This window comes from Micrasema longulum, unplaced genomic scaffold, assembly GCF_059751315.1.
Source record: "Micrasema longulum isolate JH-2025_06_02 unplaced genomic scaffold, ASM5975131v1 h1tg000644l, whole genome shotgun sequence".
Classification (NCBI taxonomy): Eukaryota; Metazoa; Arthropoda; class Insecta; order Trichoptera; family Brachycentridae; genus Micrasema; species Micrasema longulum.
The window spans coordinates 455,730-477,555 of NW_028277840.1; the positions used below are offsets into that span (position 1 = coordinate 455,730).

A 21,826-nucleotide genomic window follows, 5' to 3' on the forward strand; every position below is an offset into this window, starting at 1 on the left:
GTAAAGTGGCCACTTGAACCAGCCAATGACAGGTCAAAAGCCCTGTTAATGCCTAGACTTCCATATTCCCTTATTTAAGGTATTCTCCATCCCTGTTGTAATTTGTTAACTATGGTGAAGGTGTAAAGTGGGTTTTGCATGTTGGTTTAATTGGTGTCCCGATGAAGAGACGGGTACGTCTCAAAACCGGTAGACATAGAAAAGTCGGTAAGTGGTTATATACAAATATTTAATAAAATTTAGTGATATTATTTCATTTTTAATTCAATTTAATTTCCAGAACAATGCACGGTGCTGACTTCTTTCACGGTTGACTTTAAATGCATATCGTCAACTAATGACGAAATACCCTGCACATTCAAAATGGACTCTGGAACAAAAATCGAACCGACGTGCAAGCCTGAGCATTCACCCCAGGGATACTTGGAGATCCTCACTTGCAACGGAGGGCTTTGGGATCATCCAACACCCAAATGTGTACCAGGTTGGCTAATTTTGTGGGATAAGTTTATTTTTACTTATTTCCGAAACCAATTACTACCTCACATAGATGTCTTCAAAACAAAATACAACTGTGCCAGAAATTTTGAATAACTGCCTACAACATTTGGTAGACATTTTTCATGGTCGGTCGAAAGAGCGAGGTTGACAGTCATACATCAGGCAAAATCTAAAAACACATAATGGATTCTCCCAGTAACTTTATATAATTTGTTACTCTGTCTACACATACTAGTTTAAATACTACGACTTCAGAATACATGCATAAGGTACATTTTTGGTCTTAGGAAATATGACCACATTTCCGATTTTGTTTTTTTTATGTGTATTTGTTTTTTTTAATATTTTATTTTTAAAAATTTTCTTCATTCTAAATATTTTTTTTAATATGCCAATATGTCTCCTTGCCCATACTGATCATCGTGGTTTCGGATGTGACAGGGTTTAAAGAACACCCTGTATTATATACATAGATTCATTAATTGTGTATGCAGATGTATGGTTAAGGTATCCAAAATAAAACACGTTTATTGGATTTAATTCTACTTTATTTTTTAAATTTATGTGACGCGTTTTGTCTTGTTGGGACATTATCAAACGAGAAATCATAGGAGAAATCAAATCGAGTTTGATAATGTTTTAACAAGACGAAACGCGTCGAATCAAATCCAATAAAAGTGTTTTATTTTGGATAGCTTACTCAATTTTAATGCTTAAATTCTTCTATCTAGATTGAAGAATACCGTAATTACGCATGTGCAATAGAAGAGTGTTTTTGAGTTTGGTAAAAAGTACAAAGAGAAATCGTGGGATCAGCACTATACAAGCTCCTGCCGTCACTGCGACCTATGAAGATATATTGTGATAGGTCTCCGTAAATACTATAGTTCTTGCCCTCCAAGTCCAGGTTTTAGAAGAGCCTGGCTTACAATGTAAATCTCCTCCTCCCAGCCTACATCATTAAATTTAGTATTTTGTTCTGAACAAGACCTACGGAAAAAAGTATAGTGGTTTGTTTTTTTTAACATCTCGTTGCATAATGTTCAAATGCGTTCAACCATTTTTTCCGCATTTTTTCATTAACAACAACAAACCATCACGCCGTTTCCCCGTAAGGGTAGGCAGAGAGGATAGAACGCCACAACACTCTTTGCATACAGATCTCGCTTCCTCTACATTCATACATCTTCTCATGCACGCGCGCCGATTATTCCGACTTTTGACATGTCCATCTTTAAGTATTTGTTGAATTTGGTCATGCCATGTCTTCCTCGGTCTTCCTCTATTTCTGCATCCATCAACATTCGCATTGTAAATATTCTTAGCCGTTCTCTCGCTGTCCATTCGTTCTACATGTCCAAACCAGCGCAGAGCTCCTTTCTTGATTTTGTCAATAATGCTTGTCTCAGCCTTACATAATGTGGTACAAGGAATAGCCAAAAAAGCTTTATTTGGCGTCTTTACCGTAGTGTTTGTGCACATCGGAACTAAACCATACTTGTATCTTATAACTAAAGACATTTTATGCGCGTTAATTAATTAAAACAGTGTAAAACAACCGATTACAACAAAAACGACACGTAGGCTATACAAATTCGTATGAATTTGTTTGAACGGTCAGTCGGATTCGTAACGCGTGACGTCACAAGCCCATCCGGCATCCGAATGGTCGTTTTGGCGCCAATTCAAAATATACGCGTGGACATTAAAAAAAAACTGTACACCTACCATTGTATTTTTTTTCTTTATTTTTTTGCTAAATAAAAAAAAACGTGATAATACCCTATTCAGTGGCCTACGTACTGTAAGATACGACTAAGGGCCTATTTCACCACCTCTGAGTAAAGTCTTGATTAGAACTACTCGTCGAGTAAAACAAATAATCTGTTTCACCACCGCTAAGTAGCGCTATTCGGCGAGTAAGTCCCTGAGTAAACTACTCAAAGCTCTTCCCTATGATTAACTGCTAATCATAACCTAGAGAAAAAATAAAATGGCGGCAAAACAATTTGACAGCCGGCAAAGAGGGTTTGTGTTTCGATTTGTTAGTTTGGAAAGTGTGTTTTTATAAATTATGGAACTGATAGAGCTTGTGGACGATTTTCTGTAAGACTGAAAGTGGTTGGATTTGGAGCACGCGTTAAACTCCGCTTCTATTGATTTCCACGCGGAAATTTTTTCTTTCCACAAAACATTGTCGCTTTTTTTATTTTCAATCACATTTTTGTGGCGCAAAACTAAATTTATTAGTACTTCGCATTCCTCGGTACTAAAGTTTACACCCCTTCGCGCTTATTCTCCATTATAATGCAGTTTTTAAAAAACACGTGCGACTCCCAAAGTAATGAACGAATACAATAAACAACACACGAAAGCTAGCAGTAGACGTTGTCACGTTGTCAGACGTGAGCCTAGACCGTTTAAATGCGACGTTGCCACACAAAGTATCTTTTTAGCAAATCAAAGGATACTCATAGGTCGTGAAACCGTTGCTCGGTAATCGGGACATTAATCATCAGATTAAGTTATGTGATGGTTAGTTATTCAATACTTTACTCAGAGGTGGTGAAATAGACCCTTAACCCTTACGCTGCTACGCAGTTTTTCAAGAATCTAATCAGAAATCTTCTTATTTATACATTTCAAAAATATTTTATCGAATACGTTGTTTTCCAAACACACTACTGTTTTATCAATTAATAGCAATTCCAAGAAAAATCTTCCATTTCATAAATATCTAGTTCAAACTCAATGGAGTGAGCAAGATAGAAAATTCGTGCCGCAAATAGACAATTTTCGTACAGCGGTTGTAAACCCTTTCTAAATTGAAAATTAAAACAAACAAAACTGATCTCGTACTGCAATCTCAAGGCGCATTGTTATTATTGAAACGAAATAATTATGATAGTTTTTTTGTTGATTGCGGGGCAAAGTGCTCTGTTATATATTATCAAACCTACCACTTCCATAAATGCATGCTAAACAAAAATTGAGTAAAATAAATCTTGAAATTTGTTGCAACAGAGAGGAAAAACATTTTTGCCAAGGGAATATGGAAGTCTAGGCATTTACAGGACTTATGATCTGTCATTAGCTGGTTCAAATGACCACTTTACACACTGCGAAATATTCACTATTCTGGGTATGTTTACACATCCACATTCATGGTTATTTTTACATTACCTCAACTCTTCCATCTGTTAACTTTTGCAAACTTAAAGAGCTGAAACCTTTATTGATGTCGGTGAGTTTCATCTGGATAAATTATTTTACCTCCTAGGTAATGCCTAAAAATACTTTAAATTTTTTATGTAAGTTATTTTAATCAACAATATTTTGTAGTATGTCCAAATGTTTGTAGGGAGTTATTTAGATTGAAACTTAAAGGTAACCGGTAAATGTACTTAGTGATATTATTTCTTGGTAGTTGTCATGATATAATTTTAATTTGAAAAAATAATGTTTTTGTACAACTGTCTCACAAATTGATATCTCTTCTAAGAAAAATATTCCGTTTCACTAATAGCTAGTTCACACATAATAGATTGAGTGAGATAGACAACAGTTGCCGAAATTACAAACAGCTGAGGTAAATTACATATCTTTTACATTTATATATATTTTTAATCTTACTTTGTTACTTTAACTAACAATTTAACTCTGCAAAGCGTCCTTTTTATTATGAATAAATTTACAAAATATATCATTCAAAATGATAACGGATAGTAAAAGTGATAAAGAAATAATAGTATCTGGCCGAGAAACTCAAAGGCTTAGCAGCTAAACCTATTCCGAAAGTGAATTAGACAATAATGATATATTTTTAAGTAATAGTGATAATAATTTATAATAAGACTTTTACGAAGAGCACGAAATCGAAAAAGCTTTTTCTGAAGTATTTTTGGATCAATATCGAGCTGATGTACCTCATTTACGTTTTCTTTGTAGAATAGTTTGTAGAATAGAGTTTGTATAGTAATAATTACGTTTTGTTAGTAGAGTAATAATTACTACCTAATGAACAGCTAAAATATTTTGATTTCCCATTACTGTGGGTACCCATTATAATAAATTAACAAATGATTTTTTTAATATTCAAACGTCCTAATTGACAATCATTAGGTTCCATGGTGAATTATTTTTATGTTTTATGGCTCTTTACTTATTTGTTTATATTCTTAATTATGGGGTTTTCCGGTGATATAGGGACCTCACTAGATAATAACTTTTATATTAAAGGTAAAGTATTCAATTAGTTATTCATTACGGAAGTACATCAATATTTTCGTAATCACTGAATCGGGTTTAATAGCGGGGAAAACACCAAATATAATTATTTTCCTCAGATGTCATATAAGTGATAAAAAATCTTAGTTGATTAAAAACAATGATTTATTTTTTATTTCACTGTTTCTGGAATGTAAAAAAGTTCACTGTTACAGGTCCCGACTAGCTAGAAGTTTCCTGTGTTTAGTCGTTTCTCTTTTCTTAAAAGCACTGTGAATTTAAACATCATAAGTAAATTTATAATGAGGATGTTTTTTTATTTATTTATTTAACTTTTTGTACATAATGTTATTTGTGCATTGGCGGGCTTATTGCCAAATGGCAATTTCTTCCAACCAACCAATAAAATAAAAGTTTTACTTTTATAATTCAAGTTACAGAACATATTCAATAGAAAAAAAAAAGATTAAAAAGTTAAAAATATATAAAAATAGAAATAAACGTATTTGTTTATAAATTACCTTAGTGGTTTAAAAAAATTAAATGGTTAATAGACGAAGCTTTTTATTCAATTTTTATGTATCGTATTATCAGCGCTACGATCTTTTAAAGTTTTGTATTTCTGACATTAATCCGCGTGTGACGTCGCAAGGTCTCTTCCCCTTCTTCTCGGTTAGTTCTGTTGATTGGTTTATTGACGATTATCAAACCGGAAATCTTAAACAACCCTCTTATCATTGGTTGATTCATATAAACAAGTGACGTCGTTCAAAGTTGTTCGTTTTCATTAAAATATTTTTAATTATTTTTTATTCATTTTCAAGAAACTTTGCTGTACAATTTAATACTTAAATTTTTACCTGAAATAGGTACGAAACTAAATAATAAGCCGTCGAATAAGTAATTTTTATGTTTTGAAAATGTTTTATACCACTGACGGTTAAGTGCAACAAGCAGTTCCCGAATTCATTTACCCTTTTGGGGATTATGACGTCAGCATCAGTCTAGTTAGAACTTTATGATAGGGATTAACAACAACGATATATCGTTGTTTAGCAGTATAAGGGTTAAGGGTATCATGCTGATTAATTGTATTACTTTACAGATTGCGGTTTGGAGAAGTCATTTGGCATAACACATATCATTAACGCTCAAATAACGAGAAAGGATTCTCTACCATGGCATGTCGGAATTTACCAAAATATGAATCGAAAAGTTGAGCAAATCTGCGGAGGTAGCATTTTGCAAACTAATATTGTTATATCGGGTAAGCGGAGCAAACTGTTAAATGACCTATATTATTAATATATTGGTTTTATGCCGAGTATGGTTGGTAATACTCAGTACAAAGGCACGCACAAAAAATCATTTTCCATTTCATGATTATCCTTATTCTGAAAGATGCGGATCAGTGCTTCATAAGATCCTGACGTCCAGTGACGTAGCAGTCTCAGTAAACCTATGTACATGGATCTATTGTGACGGGTCCCCGTTAATTAGTTCTCGCCCTCCAAGATAGGTCTTTAACTCCTGTGTGGCTGTGATGTCTCACTAGTCGACATAAGACTTGATATATCTCTCTTATTTTTTTAAATTATGAACTTATATTTTTTGTAATCTTCAATTCGACATTTTCACACCCGACTTAGAAAATAAAATTTGTGTAATTATACTCAATGTTGATACAAAAAATATTTATCCTTGCTACGCGAAGAATGAATGTCCGCTAATTCAGCAACACATCAATACAGATACTTTATACAAGAGAGAGCACGAATATAGTCATAACAAGGAAGACAGAGACGCTGTTCTTCGGTGGGTGTTATCTTAAACAGATTCAGTCTTCAGTCGGTTGATGACATTGATGGGGGACGCACGCGCGTAACATGAGTGGCGTATTTGTGATTTTTAATTTATTTTGCTAAAAGGCTTAATTATATAATTTTTCGCATAAATTATCTGAAAGGAATTAATTTAAAGTGTGTCTCCATGTTTTTTTTCTTTTCAAATGCCTGAACTTTAAAATATTCCGTCTTTTATTAGTGGTAACACGATGTTACATCACCGCGCGTAAAGGGATTATTTACCACAGTCTTTTAAGAGTTAAAGAGCCAAGCTACAGATTTCACAGCTCCCCAAAGTATCTAGCTATTAAGTACAAAAAGAGCGCTCTTACGTTCTTTAGTTAGCCCATAAATCCTCCGAGGATGTGGTTTTTTAAGGTACATCGATCTACACAAATAACATCAACCTTGATGATGGACGCTGTAATGCGATCTGAACCGTCGGTTAATAGTACGAACAACAAACGGCATAATAATCCAGAAAACCTTATTACGCATACCAACGCTACATGTATATATATATATATCTATATATATAGTTTGATAATTTATATAGCGCCATTTTTGTGAAAATCACCTCAAGGGCGCTGTACCATTCATAAATATCCCAGTACGTCTTGCAGCTACAGAGCGCATGGACGGTTGGTATTCTAGTTCCTCGTCTTCAATTAAGATCAATAAAAAATTATAGCAGATAGGAGCTAGATTACAGGACGTCTTGCAGTTACAGAGCGCATAGACAGTTAGAAATTTAGCCCCCATTTACACATTTTAAAAATTGACAAATAAATTTAGTGTATTAATGATACTAAAAAAATAAATTAATATGAATAATAAAAAGAAGTAAGATTACAACACGTCTTGCAGCTACTAAGCGCTTAGACGATTGGAATTCTAGACCCCATTTACAAAATTTAAGTATTTTAAAGTTGATATATGAAAGCTAGATAACCAATCATCGTGCAGCTACAAAGCGCATGGACGAGTGGAATTCTAGCGATGTTAAAATGATATCAATAAATTTACAAAAAATAGAGCATAGTAGTAAGTTTGTCAAGTGTTCATGCCAAGAAGTAAGCAATAAAACACTAAATAAATAAATCACTGTATCAACTCCATGGTTAACAAAGGGAGATAGATGTCCGAAGAGAATCTTTTGTAGACAGTAGGTAGATTCCGTCACCATGTGGCCCACTGGCTGCTTGATAATTTCAGGAAACGCACGTGTGTAGACTGTCAATAAATATAAATACCAAAAATTTTCAAATATTTCATTGAATCCACATGAATTAATTAAGGTCTCGAAAGGTTCAACTAAATATTTAATTGAAAGGGAATAAATTTCAGCTGCACATTGTTTTTTTGATGAATGGAAAAAAAGGACAATTCATCCGAGATATTACAAAGTAGCTGGGGGCAAGTACTACAGAACATGGAACACCGCTTTGGAAAGAAATGTACAAATATCTAATGTAAGAAAAGTTTCCATTTAAAATATATAAATTATCAAAAGAAGACGTTTGTTATAATAAGCTGATAATTTAAAATATCCTTGCACTCACTTACGCATTGAAACTAGACATGTCATTCCCAATCGAACTTATTAAAGCACTTCACTCAAGAATTCCGAATCAGAATTAACAGTTGTCACAGATTGGTTTGAGATCACCACCGGGGTTCGCCAAGGTTGCGTCCTTGTACCGTTTCTTTTTTATAATCCTTACGGACTTCATCCTAAGGAAGTCAATCCCACTAGATCCAAGAAAGTTCATCTCTCCTTCCCAAAAACTCTGTGACTTCTTCTTCTTCTGCGATCGCGATACGCTGCATGTGGTGTTTCAATACAGTGTTCTATAGGATAGGAGCATGGTAATAATGATGATTATCTAAATCAAATAGTTAAAAAAATGATTTATATAAATCTCTGTAAACTCTTGACGCTTTAATTTTCCAGGTCAGTCTTATCAAAACCCACGAGTTCTATGGAGGAGACGAGCAAAATCAACAAACTGACGTAGCTTTAATAGTGCTGGAGACTCCATTTATCTTTTCTGACTCAGTGCATCCGATTTGCTATGATCTTGTCCGGGCAGACTTCAACAAGCATCAACTTTCAAATAACAATCTCGGTCAGGTGAGTCAGTTTAGGTTTATTTATAATATTTTTTCAAATCAGAGAAAAAAAAATGGTGTATTAAATTTACAATTCCATACCAGTTCATAGTAGGGCCAATTTAATAGATCACATTTGACACTTCATCAAAATTCAACAACATAACCTTGTAAGAGCGGTAATAAAATATTATTTATTTTTTCGAATTTAGAACTACACAATTGCTTAACTTTTTTCGATAACGATTACATATTTATTGTAATAATGATAAAAGGTAATTTTATGATTTACTTTCACTAATAAACCATTCTAAACATAATAAACTTTTTCTGTTCTAAACGTCGTTACAATGTTGCGTCAGTGAACCCTTTTTCTTTTTAAACACTAGGGATGTTACCCAGAAAAATCGAATGTTGATAGTTTTGTTAAATTATGTAATTATCTTATTTTGTTCCTTAAATTCACGATAGAAAATAATTGATAATGATTCGACTTATGATTTTTAAAATAAAATTACAGTACTTAAAAGGACCTTTTTAAAGCAACTGAATTCAATTCACATTTATTATGTTTGAAATCCGAATCGATTCATACACTTTAATCGATGTTTTTAAGCATGTTTCCTCACTATGAAGCTAAAACCGACAAATGTCAAATGTGACCTATTAAATTGGCCCTACTATAGTTATTGTAAATTGTAAATTAAAGGAGCGTCCCTTTGTGGGTAGGCTCCAGTGCATTAGACGCATATTTTGATTTATTTGTGGACCCCCATACAGTAAAAAAACCTATATTCTTTCTGCTACTGTCTCGCTTGTCTAGCTCACAAAACACCAGTCGTATCTCTGTAACATAACCCTTCTACGTCAACTTTTTTCTTCTTAAAATAAATATTTCAGAGAAGCGACGCCTATAATTATACATACAGTCCACAGCAACAGAAATATAAAAAAGAATCTTTACAATACCAATAATGGTTAAAGTAAATTGTGTAAAACCTAATTTGGCAGATGATGACAATTCAAACTTATCGTGAATTCGTCGACACAAGAAAACACATAAAATTATCTGGAAATCAAATAAAATAAGGAGAAATAATAGTGGAACTCGGTTTTGATCATTTATGAGGAAGCTTGTTAAACACTTTGTATCCCGGAGTTATTATATAACCAATCGTTGTGTCCCGGTCCCGTGTTTTCACATGGTTTACCAGCTGTCTGAAAAAGTGCATTTTATTGACATCTAGTGATTTTTATTGGTGCTTTTTTCCTGCTGGTAAACCACGTTAAAACACGGGACCGGGACACAACGCATGGTTATTATGATTACGTGTTTACACGGCTCCGGGATACAAAGCACAAAAAAAGGAGTGAGGCCCTGTATATGTGCGAACACATTGCAATACGCCAAGTGGCTCTCCATAAAAGCCAATTTTGGCAAAACTATCATACAAAAATGACTTATTTAATTATTTCAAATAAATATGAGATGTTTTAATTGATTTAATTTAGTATTTTTTTTATTATGACACTTTTAAGAAACCATTTACAAAGCATGAAATTTCACAAAAATGGGCCGGGCACAGGGTAAATTCTATGTGTATTCGGCCGGTGCTCAAATTGTTAAACAACGTTGGTATACAAATTTGGTATGAGACTCGATAGTAAAGTCAGAATCAACAAAACATGTGTAGGGCATACATAAATGCATGTGCTACATACAGAATTAAGGCGAGAGCGGATACCAACATGACAATATCGAAACTACGAAAGCGAACACTGCGCAATATCAGCGGAAACATACTACGAGATCGCATAAGAAACACTGATATTCAAAGCCCGCGTAGTGCGGAAGACGGTGAAGAAGCCGGCAAATATGATACTAGAATATTAACATCTCAACAGAATGCTGAAAAACGGGCTTCCGCGTACCACGCTTCAAGAGAACCCCGAAGGCAGAAGACTCCCAGGCAGACCACTAAAAAGATAGCGAAATAGCTGATAAACAGATGCAGCGACACAAACAGACCATACGAATCTAAGAAAAAGAAGGCGCCTTAAGGCAATTCCTTCCTGCCTACCCAAACCGTTCAGTTTGAGAAAATTATAAATACATGGACATATTGAATCTTACAATTTTATACAAATTTCCATAATCCTGAGCTATCTAGACTTTATAAGTTTTATGGTTAAAATCGGCCAGTTCCATGTTGGTGATTCGCCAGGGTTTTTTTATTATCAAAGTACTTGACCGGAAATAGAATGCCAAAATATTAAGTTTTTTTTTTCAATTTTTTAACTTTAAATTAATGATTTTATTAACATATTACGACAGAGATAAATATCATTTTAGAGAAGGTAATATAGAATTCTAGGCATCTACAGGGCTTATGACCTGTCATTGGCTGGTTTAAGTGGCCACTTTACACACTGTGTAACATTCACCATTCTGCCCATATTTGAACATCTGTAATCCTTCAATTCTTTCATCTGTTGATGTTTGTGAAGTTAAAGAGCTGAAACCTTTATTTATGCGGGTAAACCAGCCAAAGACAGGTCAAGCCCTAGCTAGCCTAAGCCTAGACTTCTATATTACCTTCTCTTAAATTTTCTTCATATCTGTTGTAATAGGTTAATGTTAACTGCTCCCCGGGGAGTTGAATCCAGTCCTTGTCTCCAAAAATTTGGACAAACTTAAAATATTGTTAATGATTTTATTATTGAAAAACTTATGTAAAAAAATAAATTGAATTTTAATTAATAAATATTTAACGTGTCTGAACAATTTTTTTGTGCAGATACATGTCAAATTATTTGATGTGATGATTCACTAATGTTAATTTGTATCGAGTGACTTACTTTTAAGCTCAAAATCTGCACTTGCGAATGTTGTGTGTTTAAAAAGAAGAGTTTTTTACGAATATTATTAATTCCTGTATATTTGTGAATGTTCATTTAAAATTTTCATGAAGTAAGTGTTAAAAATACATCTTTTTTTACAGCTTGCTTTTTGTTAGTCCGAGGATTCAAGCAAAAGTAAGGTTAATTCTGACAAACAATCCACAGGTGGCGGGCTGGGGGCTAACGGAGGCTGGAAATGCTTCGGAGGAACTTAAGATCCTTAAGCTTCCAGTAATAGATTATGACGAGTGTAAAGCAGAACTATCTCAATATCAATTCATCAGGTATCTTACTCAAGACAAACTCTGCGCTGGATACCTCAATGGTTAGTCATAGGTTATTTTCACGATGCTCTAGCACATTGTTATTCAACCTGTGGGTCGCGACCCCCTGGGGGGTCGCGGAGCCTCTGTAGGGGGGTCGCGAGAGGTCGAGAAAAGTTCAGTTTTTTTATACAACATATAATTTGTGAGACTTAAATAAAAGGTCGATAAGAGTTGAAATTATTATATTTTACAAAATTTCCCTATAATCAATCATCAAAGTCAGAAAAATGCTAGTTCAAAACATGTTATTACAAAGAAAATAAATATTAAAAAGGTGTTTAAATAGAAAATGAGTACATCTGTGCTTGCTTATCTTCGTTCATTTTAATGTGAACGCTGTGCTTGAGTTTGTTCAATTAATATTTCCCATCGTGGATCCGTTTTTGCCACATTAAATATTAAATCGTTTTCCAAATTTAAGCGACTTCTTAGTTTACATTTTATTCGCGCCATTGATGGAAATGCCAACTCGCACAAATACGAGGTAGAAAATGGAATCAAACACTTCAAAGTCTCGGTTGTTAATTCCGAGTATTCTGTTTTTCTTTTTAACCAAAACGTTTCCAAATTTTCAGACTTGAATTCCAAGTGTAACATCCCATCGGCAGATAGTTCTAGCAGATTCTCTTTGAGCTTAGTTGCTAAATTTGCCTCGTATAAAGCTATAAAGCTGCATTTGAAAACGGATTTAAGATCCATCTTTGCCGATATCTCTTGCAGTGAGAAGTAATGGCACAATTCTTTCTTCAAATTATGTAACAACATTTTCATACCAGATATATATGAGTTGATGTTGATCTCGCTTCCGACTAAGAATCATTGAAGACGATGAAAGACTGTGTGAACGAAAATGAATCAAAGTTGTTTTGATTTATAGATGATGACCACAATTCAATTTTTTTTATAAAGCCAGCTAACATCTGGAACCTGCATTAGTTCCTAGTGTTACCAACAGAGGGCGCTGGGAGTCTAACCCTAACGATATATTTTATTTATTTATATACATCTAATATGTTTGTATTTGTTTGTTAGTTATCAATTGGCCACGTATTCAATTAAAAATTATATGTTTTACGTACTTAATACTTAATTATATGTTTATATCAGATTGCAAATAACGCAAACGCCTAAAATTTTGCAAGTATTATATATTTTTACCATACATGGAAAAAAAGGTTGGGAGGTCGCGAAATATTTTTTGATACTAGGGGGGTCGTGTCATGAAAAAGGTTGAAAAACGCTGCTCTAGCAGATTAAAAATTCCTGTTTTTTTACTTAAATTATACGCCAAGAAAGACGTAGCATGATCAAATAAATAAAAATCGTACGTCTAGTAATGTCAAAAGCATTAACAACTGTAGGAGGTGTATTACAAGATATAATGAGTTAGAAACTACCTTGAATATATCTTCTCTTCAAGACCAACGAAATAAATCCGACCTTATAGTCCTATTTAAAATTCTCAACTCACTCTTTGATGCGCCTGAACTACTGATCTCAATAAAATTAAATATTCCAACTAGAAACCCCAGACAAAACTCACTCTTCCATACCGATAACCATAGAACTAACTATGGTTTTCATTCCCCTGTGCCCAGAATTCTTAGGTCTGCCAACAAACATACCAGTCTTGATTTCTTTGATAACAAGTTGTCTTCTTTCAAACGATGACTGAATCAAATTCAATTATAAACACCTCTCTCCCGCTTCCACTCCCACAAAGTCTAATATAAACCATTGAGTCTTTCTAATTTTGTTATAATAATTTTCTTTGTATAAATGTGTCCATAAAAATGCCCTTTGGGCGTATATATAAATAAAAAAAAGATGTGTGAACGCGGAAAAAGCCAGGAATGTATGTCAGGATAGAAGTGTGTGGCAGTCCATCCTCTTTGAGAAACGTGTGTTAAAGTGATGGCAGTACTACTACTACATCTACGATGGTAATAGCAAATATACTTAATTTGCGTTATTCAACGAGTCTTAAAAAAACATATTGTAGTCTTCTTTTCTTCCACAGGATCGGCTGTATGCAGGGGTGATAGTGGAGGTGGTCTGGTGTTCCCAGCGAGAGATGTAGTGGGACTAGAGAGGTGGTACCTCCGAGGAGTGGTCAGCAACGGCCCCTTGAACGATGACCGTACTTCATGTAGATCCAACACATACTCAGCATTTACTAATATTTTTACACTCAGGAGTTGGATTACACGCCAGCTACAAATATTAGAGTATGTTTTTATCTCTGTAATTATATTTGGTAGTTTTGAGCTTGTCAAGCATTTTTTTCTATTTATCTTCTTTCTCTGCCATATCAGGTCACCCCGTCGGGACGTTGGCGATCACTCTAGAGTAGGCATTCCGATCCTCAACCTCGCGCACTCCCGTCCGGTCGCGGATGTTTCTCAGCTAACTCCTCGCTTTTCCTCGATTATGATGAGTTTCATCCCCATTATGATTAGCTGTCGAAGCGCATATTTGCTTCCACGCAGGATGTGGCACAGATATGCGAGTTTTCTCAGTTTTATTGAAGACAGTTGTTCTTTTTCGGTACTGGCTCGTCTCAGCACCTCAATACACAAAAAAAATAGTTAAAAATAACATGTTAAGATAAGAGTTAGTTAACATAGTAAATACGGAAATCAGCATACATTTATAAAAGACTAAGAAATATTTTGAATGCTCAACTTATGAGACAAATTTACTTTGCTTTTTGCCAAAGCAAACTATCATATTGCAATTTAGCTTGGGGAGGTTGCTCTCGTTCAATCCTTGAACCAGTAAAAATAGCACAAAAATGGATCATGAAGATCATTCTCAAAAAACCTTTAAGATATTTAACGGAAGATCTATTCGCTGAGTTAAAGATATTGGATGTAAGACAATTGTTTGTAAGGTGCCTACTACTTAAATTTTATGATAAATTAAGTGAGGTCAAAAGAACCCAACAAAATATAAACACTCGTTCAGCAACACAAATTAACTGTATTGTCCCATTTGTATCAACCGCCTTTGGTATAAAGCGGTACAATGTAATTGCTCCAAAAATATTTAATGATTTATTGCCAAATATAAAAGACTCAAAATATAAACAAATTTTAAAATAAAAATAACTGCACATATAAATAGTGTAGCGAGAGATTTTTTTTAAAAATAAATGTAAATCAATAAACGTAGTACTTTATATAATTGGTACACATATTATTTATATTTTTATGTATTTCATTGCTTTATATTTGTTTTATTATATATTATTTATTATATATATACGGCCTAAGCCAATTACAACAGTTACATGAAGAAACATAAATACAAGAAACTGAACAAAAAGAACATAAAACTATTTAGCAAAGACAAACAAGGGAGAAACAATAATTGTATACAATATATTTAAAAAAACGAAAGACCAAAAACTTTGAGCTAAACCATGCAATATTATACTATATTATTTATGTTTAAGTAACATGTATTCTTGGCACACATATATACTTTATATTTGTATAATAATGATTTTTAATTTCTTACATTTGATTAGCTAAGCATTTATAATTAAGTACTTTTATTTTTTCTTTTTTATGTTATTGTTTTATTAGTATAGGACTACTTACGCTCCATCTTAGAACAGGCTGTGCCATGTTAGATGGAGACTATCATAAACAGAGAACACTCCGTTTTCATTTTAAATTAATTGGTTTTATATAGATTCCCTGTTATTAAGTAGGTATACTATTTTTTTTGCAATAAATTTATAAACAAATAAATAATAAATAGTGAAAATATGGAAAAAATCATTTATAGTAAAAAACATAGCACAAAACGCAGTTAAAGACATAGTAAAAAAAAGAAAAAAAGAAACAGGAAAAAACATGGTAAAAAGTAATGAAGAATTATTAAAATAAATAAAACTCTTACAATTCTAATAAAAACATGTGTTAGCCATCTAAAAGCCATCATCAACCCCTCAGACTCCGTGGCCAACTTCACTGAGGAAAGTAGCCAGTAACTTCTTTAGCCTTTGGCTCTTACGACATTCCTATGGTTCTAACATTGCCCTTAAAATAAGTCATAAGGTTTTGTTTAAACTTTAAATCAATAAAAACGAAAGAAAAGATCATCATTATCAGAAATTAATTATTTTTACGCCTAGATGCTTTTTTTGTTTCAATAGATCCCGACTAGACGGCTGTACCTTGCCTGATTTCCCGGATAATGGGGAATATATTATTAGCAATTCCACTAAACTTGCCGTTCCTGGAGCATTGGTGCCACACTTCACCCAACTTGGTTATTTTTGTGAGACTAATTACCACCTGTCTGATGACACCCGAGTACTCTGCCAGGATACCAACGTGTGGACCCCACTTCCCACTTGCATAGGTATCTTTCAAATATTACAATTACAATTCATGATTATTCTTTTTTTTTCTGTGGCTTGGACCTAAAAAACATCAAATCTTAAACGCAAGTTTACAGATCTAGATAGATATAGAATACATTTTTTAACCAGAACTCTGGACGAGTGTTTTTGACTCGTAGTTTCTCTCAGGGGAAAATTCTGAAATAAAAGAAATCGAGTGGGTCTAGTCCACCTCGTCGAGTAATCATATTTTTCAGAAAAATAAGATAGTCAGTGTTGTTCGAGCTCCCGACGTCCCTGTGACCTGTGTAGATCTATTGTGGCGGGTCTTTGTAAATCGGTTCTCGTTCTTTGAGCTTTTTTTTATACATATAAGAGTTGCTTTATTATTTACCTTGCTTATAAAATACAAGGTTTATATTTCAAAAGTGGATTTTTCTGCAATTAAATTTCTTTAAATTTATCTAAATTGTTGGGATCGAGAGGGATATTCTAATGTGAGCCTATCAGAAACTTCTCAGCATTTGCTCATGTGGAGAGGAAACCACTTAAAACTCTTCAGGAGAAGCCGGCCTATCGTCAGTTGTCAACCGGCCTTCCGTTCCACTAGAACAGTGTTCGGCATTTTGTTCTCTACTTTGGTTTATTTTACCGACTGCCTTCACTATATTGACCATGTATGATACTACCTCTCGTGTGAGTTCTTTACTACCCATCACCGATAGGATGTCGCAAAGATTTTCACCCAGGCTTCTGCATCGCGCCTCCAGCTGTTGTCTTTGAAAGCTGAAAAGGGGGCAATGCATCAACAGGTGAGGGACATCTTGAGGAGTTTTATCGTCGCATGGGCAGCTGTTGATCTCGGAGAGCTTGAAGTGATGCAGGTAGCTCATGAACCCACCGTGACCTGTGAGAATCTGGGTGTACATGTTGAACAGAGATGAAGAACATTTTAGAGAAAGCAATATAGAAATCTAGACATCTACAGGGCCTATGACCTGTCATTGACTGGTTTAAGTAGCCTCTTTACACATTATGTAACATTCAAAATTCTGCCCATATTTGACTATCAAAATCCCTTAAATTCTTTTATCTTTTGATTTTTGTGAAGTTAAAGAGCTGAAACCTTTATTTATGCGGGTGATATTCGTGTAATTGAACTATTTCACCTAAATACTCGGCAACGCCTGGATATTTTATTTTTTCAATTTCTATACTTCTTCATTAACCAGGTTGTTAATTTTTTTGTAGACTCAACTTCTTTGTAGATTCAACATCCTGGGGAGCTGTTAATATTCACATATTACAACAGAGATGCATAACATTTGCAGAAGTCTAGGCATCTACAGGGATCATGACCTGTCATTGGCTGATTTAAGTGGCCACTTTACACACTGTGTAACATTCACTATTCTGCCCATACTTGAACATTTATATCCCTTCAATTTTTTCAGTTGATGTTTGTGAGGTTATATTACATGATTGAGGTCCCAGGTTTGATCCGTGGTAGAGTTTAAGCGTGTTGTTTGTTTTTTTTTTTTAAAAGAGAAATACTGGAATTCTTATTATTTACTCAAATATTGAAATTTTCCCACCATTTCCTAAAAGTCGTAAATAACTTGTGCTGGAAAAATGGAAATCGAGTTGTGGTAAAGTGGGATTTGAACCATGGACCTTTGGGCCGTGTGTTCACAATACTACCACGGGACCACAACCCGGTTCAAATTATTAACGTGGTTATACAACGCAAATTCCGTGTCTGTCGATTGGCATCTGGATCATCTGTTACAGTCAGTCAGTCTTTCAGATGATCTTACCTCATGTAACAGATGATCGACGTACGCTGTATTTGGGTATTCTAATGCAATGCCCAATGGAAAATGATGATGACAATTATGATAGTTGAACTAATTTACGATAAACTATTTTTTCAGCTGACGAATTGACATGTCCACCTATTCCGATAAACGCAGTAAGCGTTCAGAAAACAGGACAAAAGTCGTGGGACAGTAAGTACCAACATAAATATTACTTTCAAGACAGACGTCTCCAACACAAACGAATGCATTATTTTTGTGGAGGACATCACCATTAAGCCGTAAAGTCGACGAAGACGAACACCGCTTTGGCCCGCAACGCGTAATCCAATGCAACGTCATCTCGGACAAGACATCAAACGTCGTGCATCGACAGAATATGCACATTTCATCTTGGCGTTTTGTGCATTTTGTGCCCGTCCACCAGCTCCTCGCCAGGATGAAATGTGCATATTCTTTCAATGCACGACGTTTAATAACTTGTCCGAGCTGATGTTGTATCGGATTACGCGCTGCGGGCCAAAGCGGTGTTCGGCCCTGTGAACTTCACGGCTTTTTGGTGTATCCTCTACAATACCAACGGAACCGAACAAACTCTATGTTGCCTAATTATAATATACCTCCGTGGTCTGGATTTGAATCGTCACCTTCTAAATTGAATCGGTCTAACATCAGTTCTCATTATTACTGGGACAAATAAAGTTTATTGATTCAACCTGTAGGCTGAGAAACAATGATGTACTGTTCTCAATCAGCACAAAACAAACTATAGCCTTAATACACCAATATACCGTTTTTGATGTATTGTAAACTCAAGACAAGACTTTTTCGGTTTACCTCGATTTAAACGAGCACTTAATCAAAAGTACACATCATGTCTTGATGCCATTGCTCTGTTTTTGGTTTTCTATAACATTTATAATTTCGACTGTAGTTGTAATATGCCTGGTTTACTTTTATAAATGGACGATAATGTTTGTTAAGTAGTCAAATAAATGAAATATTGAGATTCAAAAGCGGTTGCAGCAGCTTTATATGTGCTTCGTTAGCACTGTCAATAACCATTCCTAAAAGGGGGAAATCATATGGAGATGTTCGTCTGGGGATCTAGTGATTGGTTGATCTTTCATGCTGTTTCCGGCAGAGTCGCTTAAAATATTTTTCGATTTGGTTGTTTTTGTTACAGTCAATTATGATTTGTTTGAAAGAGATCGATCTAGATAAGTAAATGGGTATTTTTGATATATGGGTTTTTCATACCATATAACACCCCTTATTTCAGAATGCATAGAGCTGGCAGAATCAGTGTATCCATGCATAAATGGTAGCAGACCATATGCTTGTGCAAAACCAACCAGTACATATAACATTGGAAGGATGGAAACTGTACCAGGAGAGTTTCCTCACATGGTAAACTTTTAATATTCATCTAATTTTAATGGATAACTTATATAGTGGCACTTTTACAAATGTAATACGTGTTCGTTAACAGTATTACTACATTTAGCTTTTATCGACTATCGAGAAGCGTTTGACTCAATTGAAAAATGGGCTGTTATTGAAGCACTCCAAAATGCCCAAGTAGATTTTAGATACATTAGATTAATAAAATTCATTTATGACAACGCTACTATGGATGTGAGGATTAATGATGACACAAAAACTGATAAAATCGAAATAAAAAAAGGTGTCAAACAAGGGGACACAATATCGCCAAAACTCGCTAGTTTAGAGGATGTATTTAAAACCCTAAATTGGGAAAATAAAAGTGTAAAGATCGATGGCATGTACTTGAGTCACCTCAGATTCGCAGATGATTTAGTAGTCATAAGTAAAGACATGGATGAACTAGGCGAAATGATTATGGAACTACATGAGGCTTCAAAAAGGATTGGTTTGGAAATGAATATTCATAAAACAAAGATTATGAGTCCAACAGGACGAGACATTTTCATTAACGATAATAAAATCGAATTGGTCGATGAATACATTTATCTAGGACACAAAGTCAAACTTGGTAAAGATAACAGGCGAGAACATTCCATGGTGACTTTTCATATAAAAGCATCGTTATTGGATCTCCAAGTCTCATAATGATACAAAACTAGTGGGTGTGCGTGTCTGTTAGTATAAAAGACCACCACTGCCTTTAATAAAAAAAAATATCGATATCTAGCCCTGAAAATTCCTCGAATTGAGAATCACTCTGATATCTGTAAGACTTTTTCAGGATAGTTCTTATTAATGACTTTGGTATTTTTGCTGCTGGGTCCAGCAGATACAACTAACGCAAATAATTACACCACCGTTATAACAGAAACGTAGGTTGTTCAAAAAGTAGTTTCGTTATTTTGTCGCAAGATGTGGTTGATCATACATCATCGACCCACTCTACTAAGCACTCTTGTGTTCCATTCAACTTAAATTACGGAACTTAACCTCTAGTCAGTAAATGTCAGTGGTAATTAATTTATTATATACATACGGCCTAAGCCAATTACAATAGTTACATGAAGAAACATAAATGGAAGAAACTGAACAAAAAGAACATAAAACTATTTAGCAAAGACAAACAAGGGCAAAACAATAATAAAAGTATACAAAATATTCAAAAAACGAAAGACGAAAAATTTTGAGCTAAACCATGCCAATCCAACTTCATCCCACACTGTTTAGTCGCGAAGAGATCTACGAAAAGCCGGAAGATCTATCCCAAAAATTCCAAGTCGTGTGATGAATTGACTAATCTACACATTCTGGACATTGGGGCATAAAAACCAAAGTTGCTCTTAGAAGATTTTATAAATAGCAGATTTTGACTTCTGGTGACACGGTTGGGAACATAAAAATAAATTGATTTCAATAGAGATGGGACATCACTTAAAGCATTAAGTATTTTGAAAATGCATATAAGGTAATGCATTGAAGATGTTAGGATTTGTCCTGTGTACTGCCAGGGTTTTTGAAAATACCCGCATACTGAGAACTCTTTACAACTCCTTGGTGCGAAGTAGACTCAAGAGTGGCTCGATGATTTAGGGGCCACATAAACTGAAGTACTCGATTATGATAGAGAAAATACAAAAGAAGTTTCCGAGATATCTCTACATGAGAAAATGCGGGTATTATCCTTAACTCTACCCGACCGAGTTTCACCGGGGTATGCTCAGCTACAACAATTTAGAGACTAGAAGGAATGTGTACTTGTCTACACATTTTTATTGATTGTTGCGCGGTGTGCTCGATAATTCTGAGATTATGATGAGCATTGGTTTGTATGTTCCTGATGATTACCTAAAACAGCGTCAGGATACATCGTTTCATATTCCGATATACACGACCAACATGCCGACGGTTATGCCTGTTGGAAGAGCTACCGCTATGCTGAACAACATCGCTCTGGATATTGATCTGTTCCATGTACCCGAAGGGGTTTTCCGGAGCAGGATTCTCCTACTACTTTGACATTTAACGTATACGCTGTAATTTCCTGTTCTGTAGTTGTCGTTCTAATGTCGACATTTTATGTTTTAGGCTTTGATTGGGTACCGCAAAAGGGACGAGCTCGAATGGAATTGTGCCGGGAGCCTCATCAGCGAAAGATGGGTCCTTACTTCTGCACATTGCTTAGCACCAAGAGAAGGGTAAGAATCTTTTTAAAAGGCATTAGAGTTGATAGATATGTTTAACATGGAAAATGAACCTTCTTGAGAAAAAAAAATACAAGTTATTTATGTTTCCAGG

At 34.6% G+C, this 21,826-nt stretch overlaps 1 protein-coding gene across 1 annotated transcript in view; it reads left to right on the top strand.

Annotated features, from left to right (window-relative positions):
• Positions 1 to 21,826, top strand: part of LOC148279925 (transmembrane protease serine 9-like) — a 39,994-nt gene that overhangs the window by 7,253 nt on the left and 10,915 nt on the right. Inside the window, exons 4-13 of the mRNA XM_088229215.1 lie at positions 281 to 484; positions 5,834 to 5,995; positions 7,920 to 8,044; positions 8,527 to 8,706; positions 11,751 to 11,910; positions 13,932 to 14,139; positions 16,077 to 16,285; positions 18,200 to 18,274; positions 19,365 to 19,492; positions 21,617 to 21,726. Coding sequence (XP_088085341.1) covers positions 281 to 484; positions 5,834 to 5,995; positions 7,920 to 8,044; positions 8,527 to 8,706; positions 11,751 to 11,910; positions 13,932 to 14,139; positions 16,077 to 16,285; positions 18,200 to 18,274; positions 19,365 to 19,492; positions 21,617 to 21,726 — 1,561 coding nt within the window. The remainder of the gene's footprint in view (positions 1 to 280; positions 485 to 5,833; positions 5,996 to 7,919; positions 8,045 to 8,526; positions 8,707 to 11,750; positions 11,911 to 13,931; positions 14,140 to 16,076; positions 16,286 to 18,199; positions 18,275 to 19,364; positions 19,493 to 21,616; positions 21,727 to 21,826) is intronic.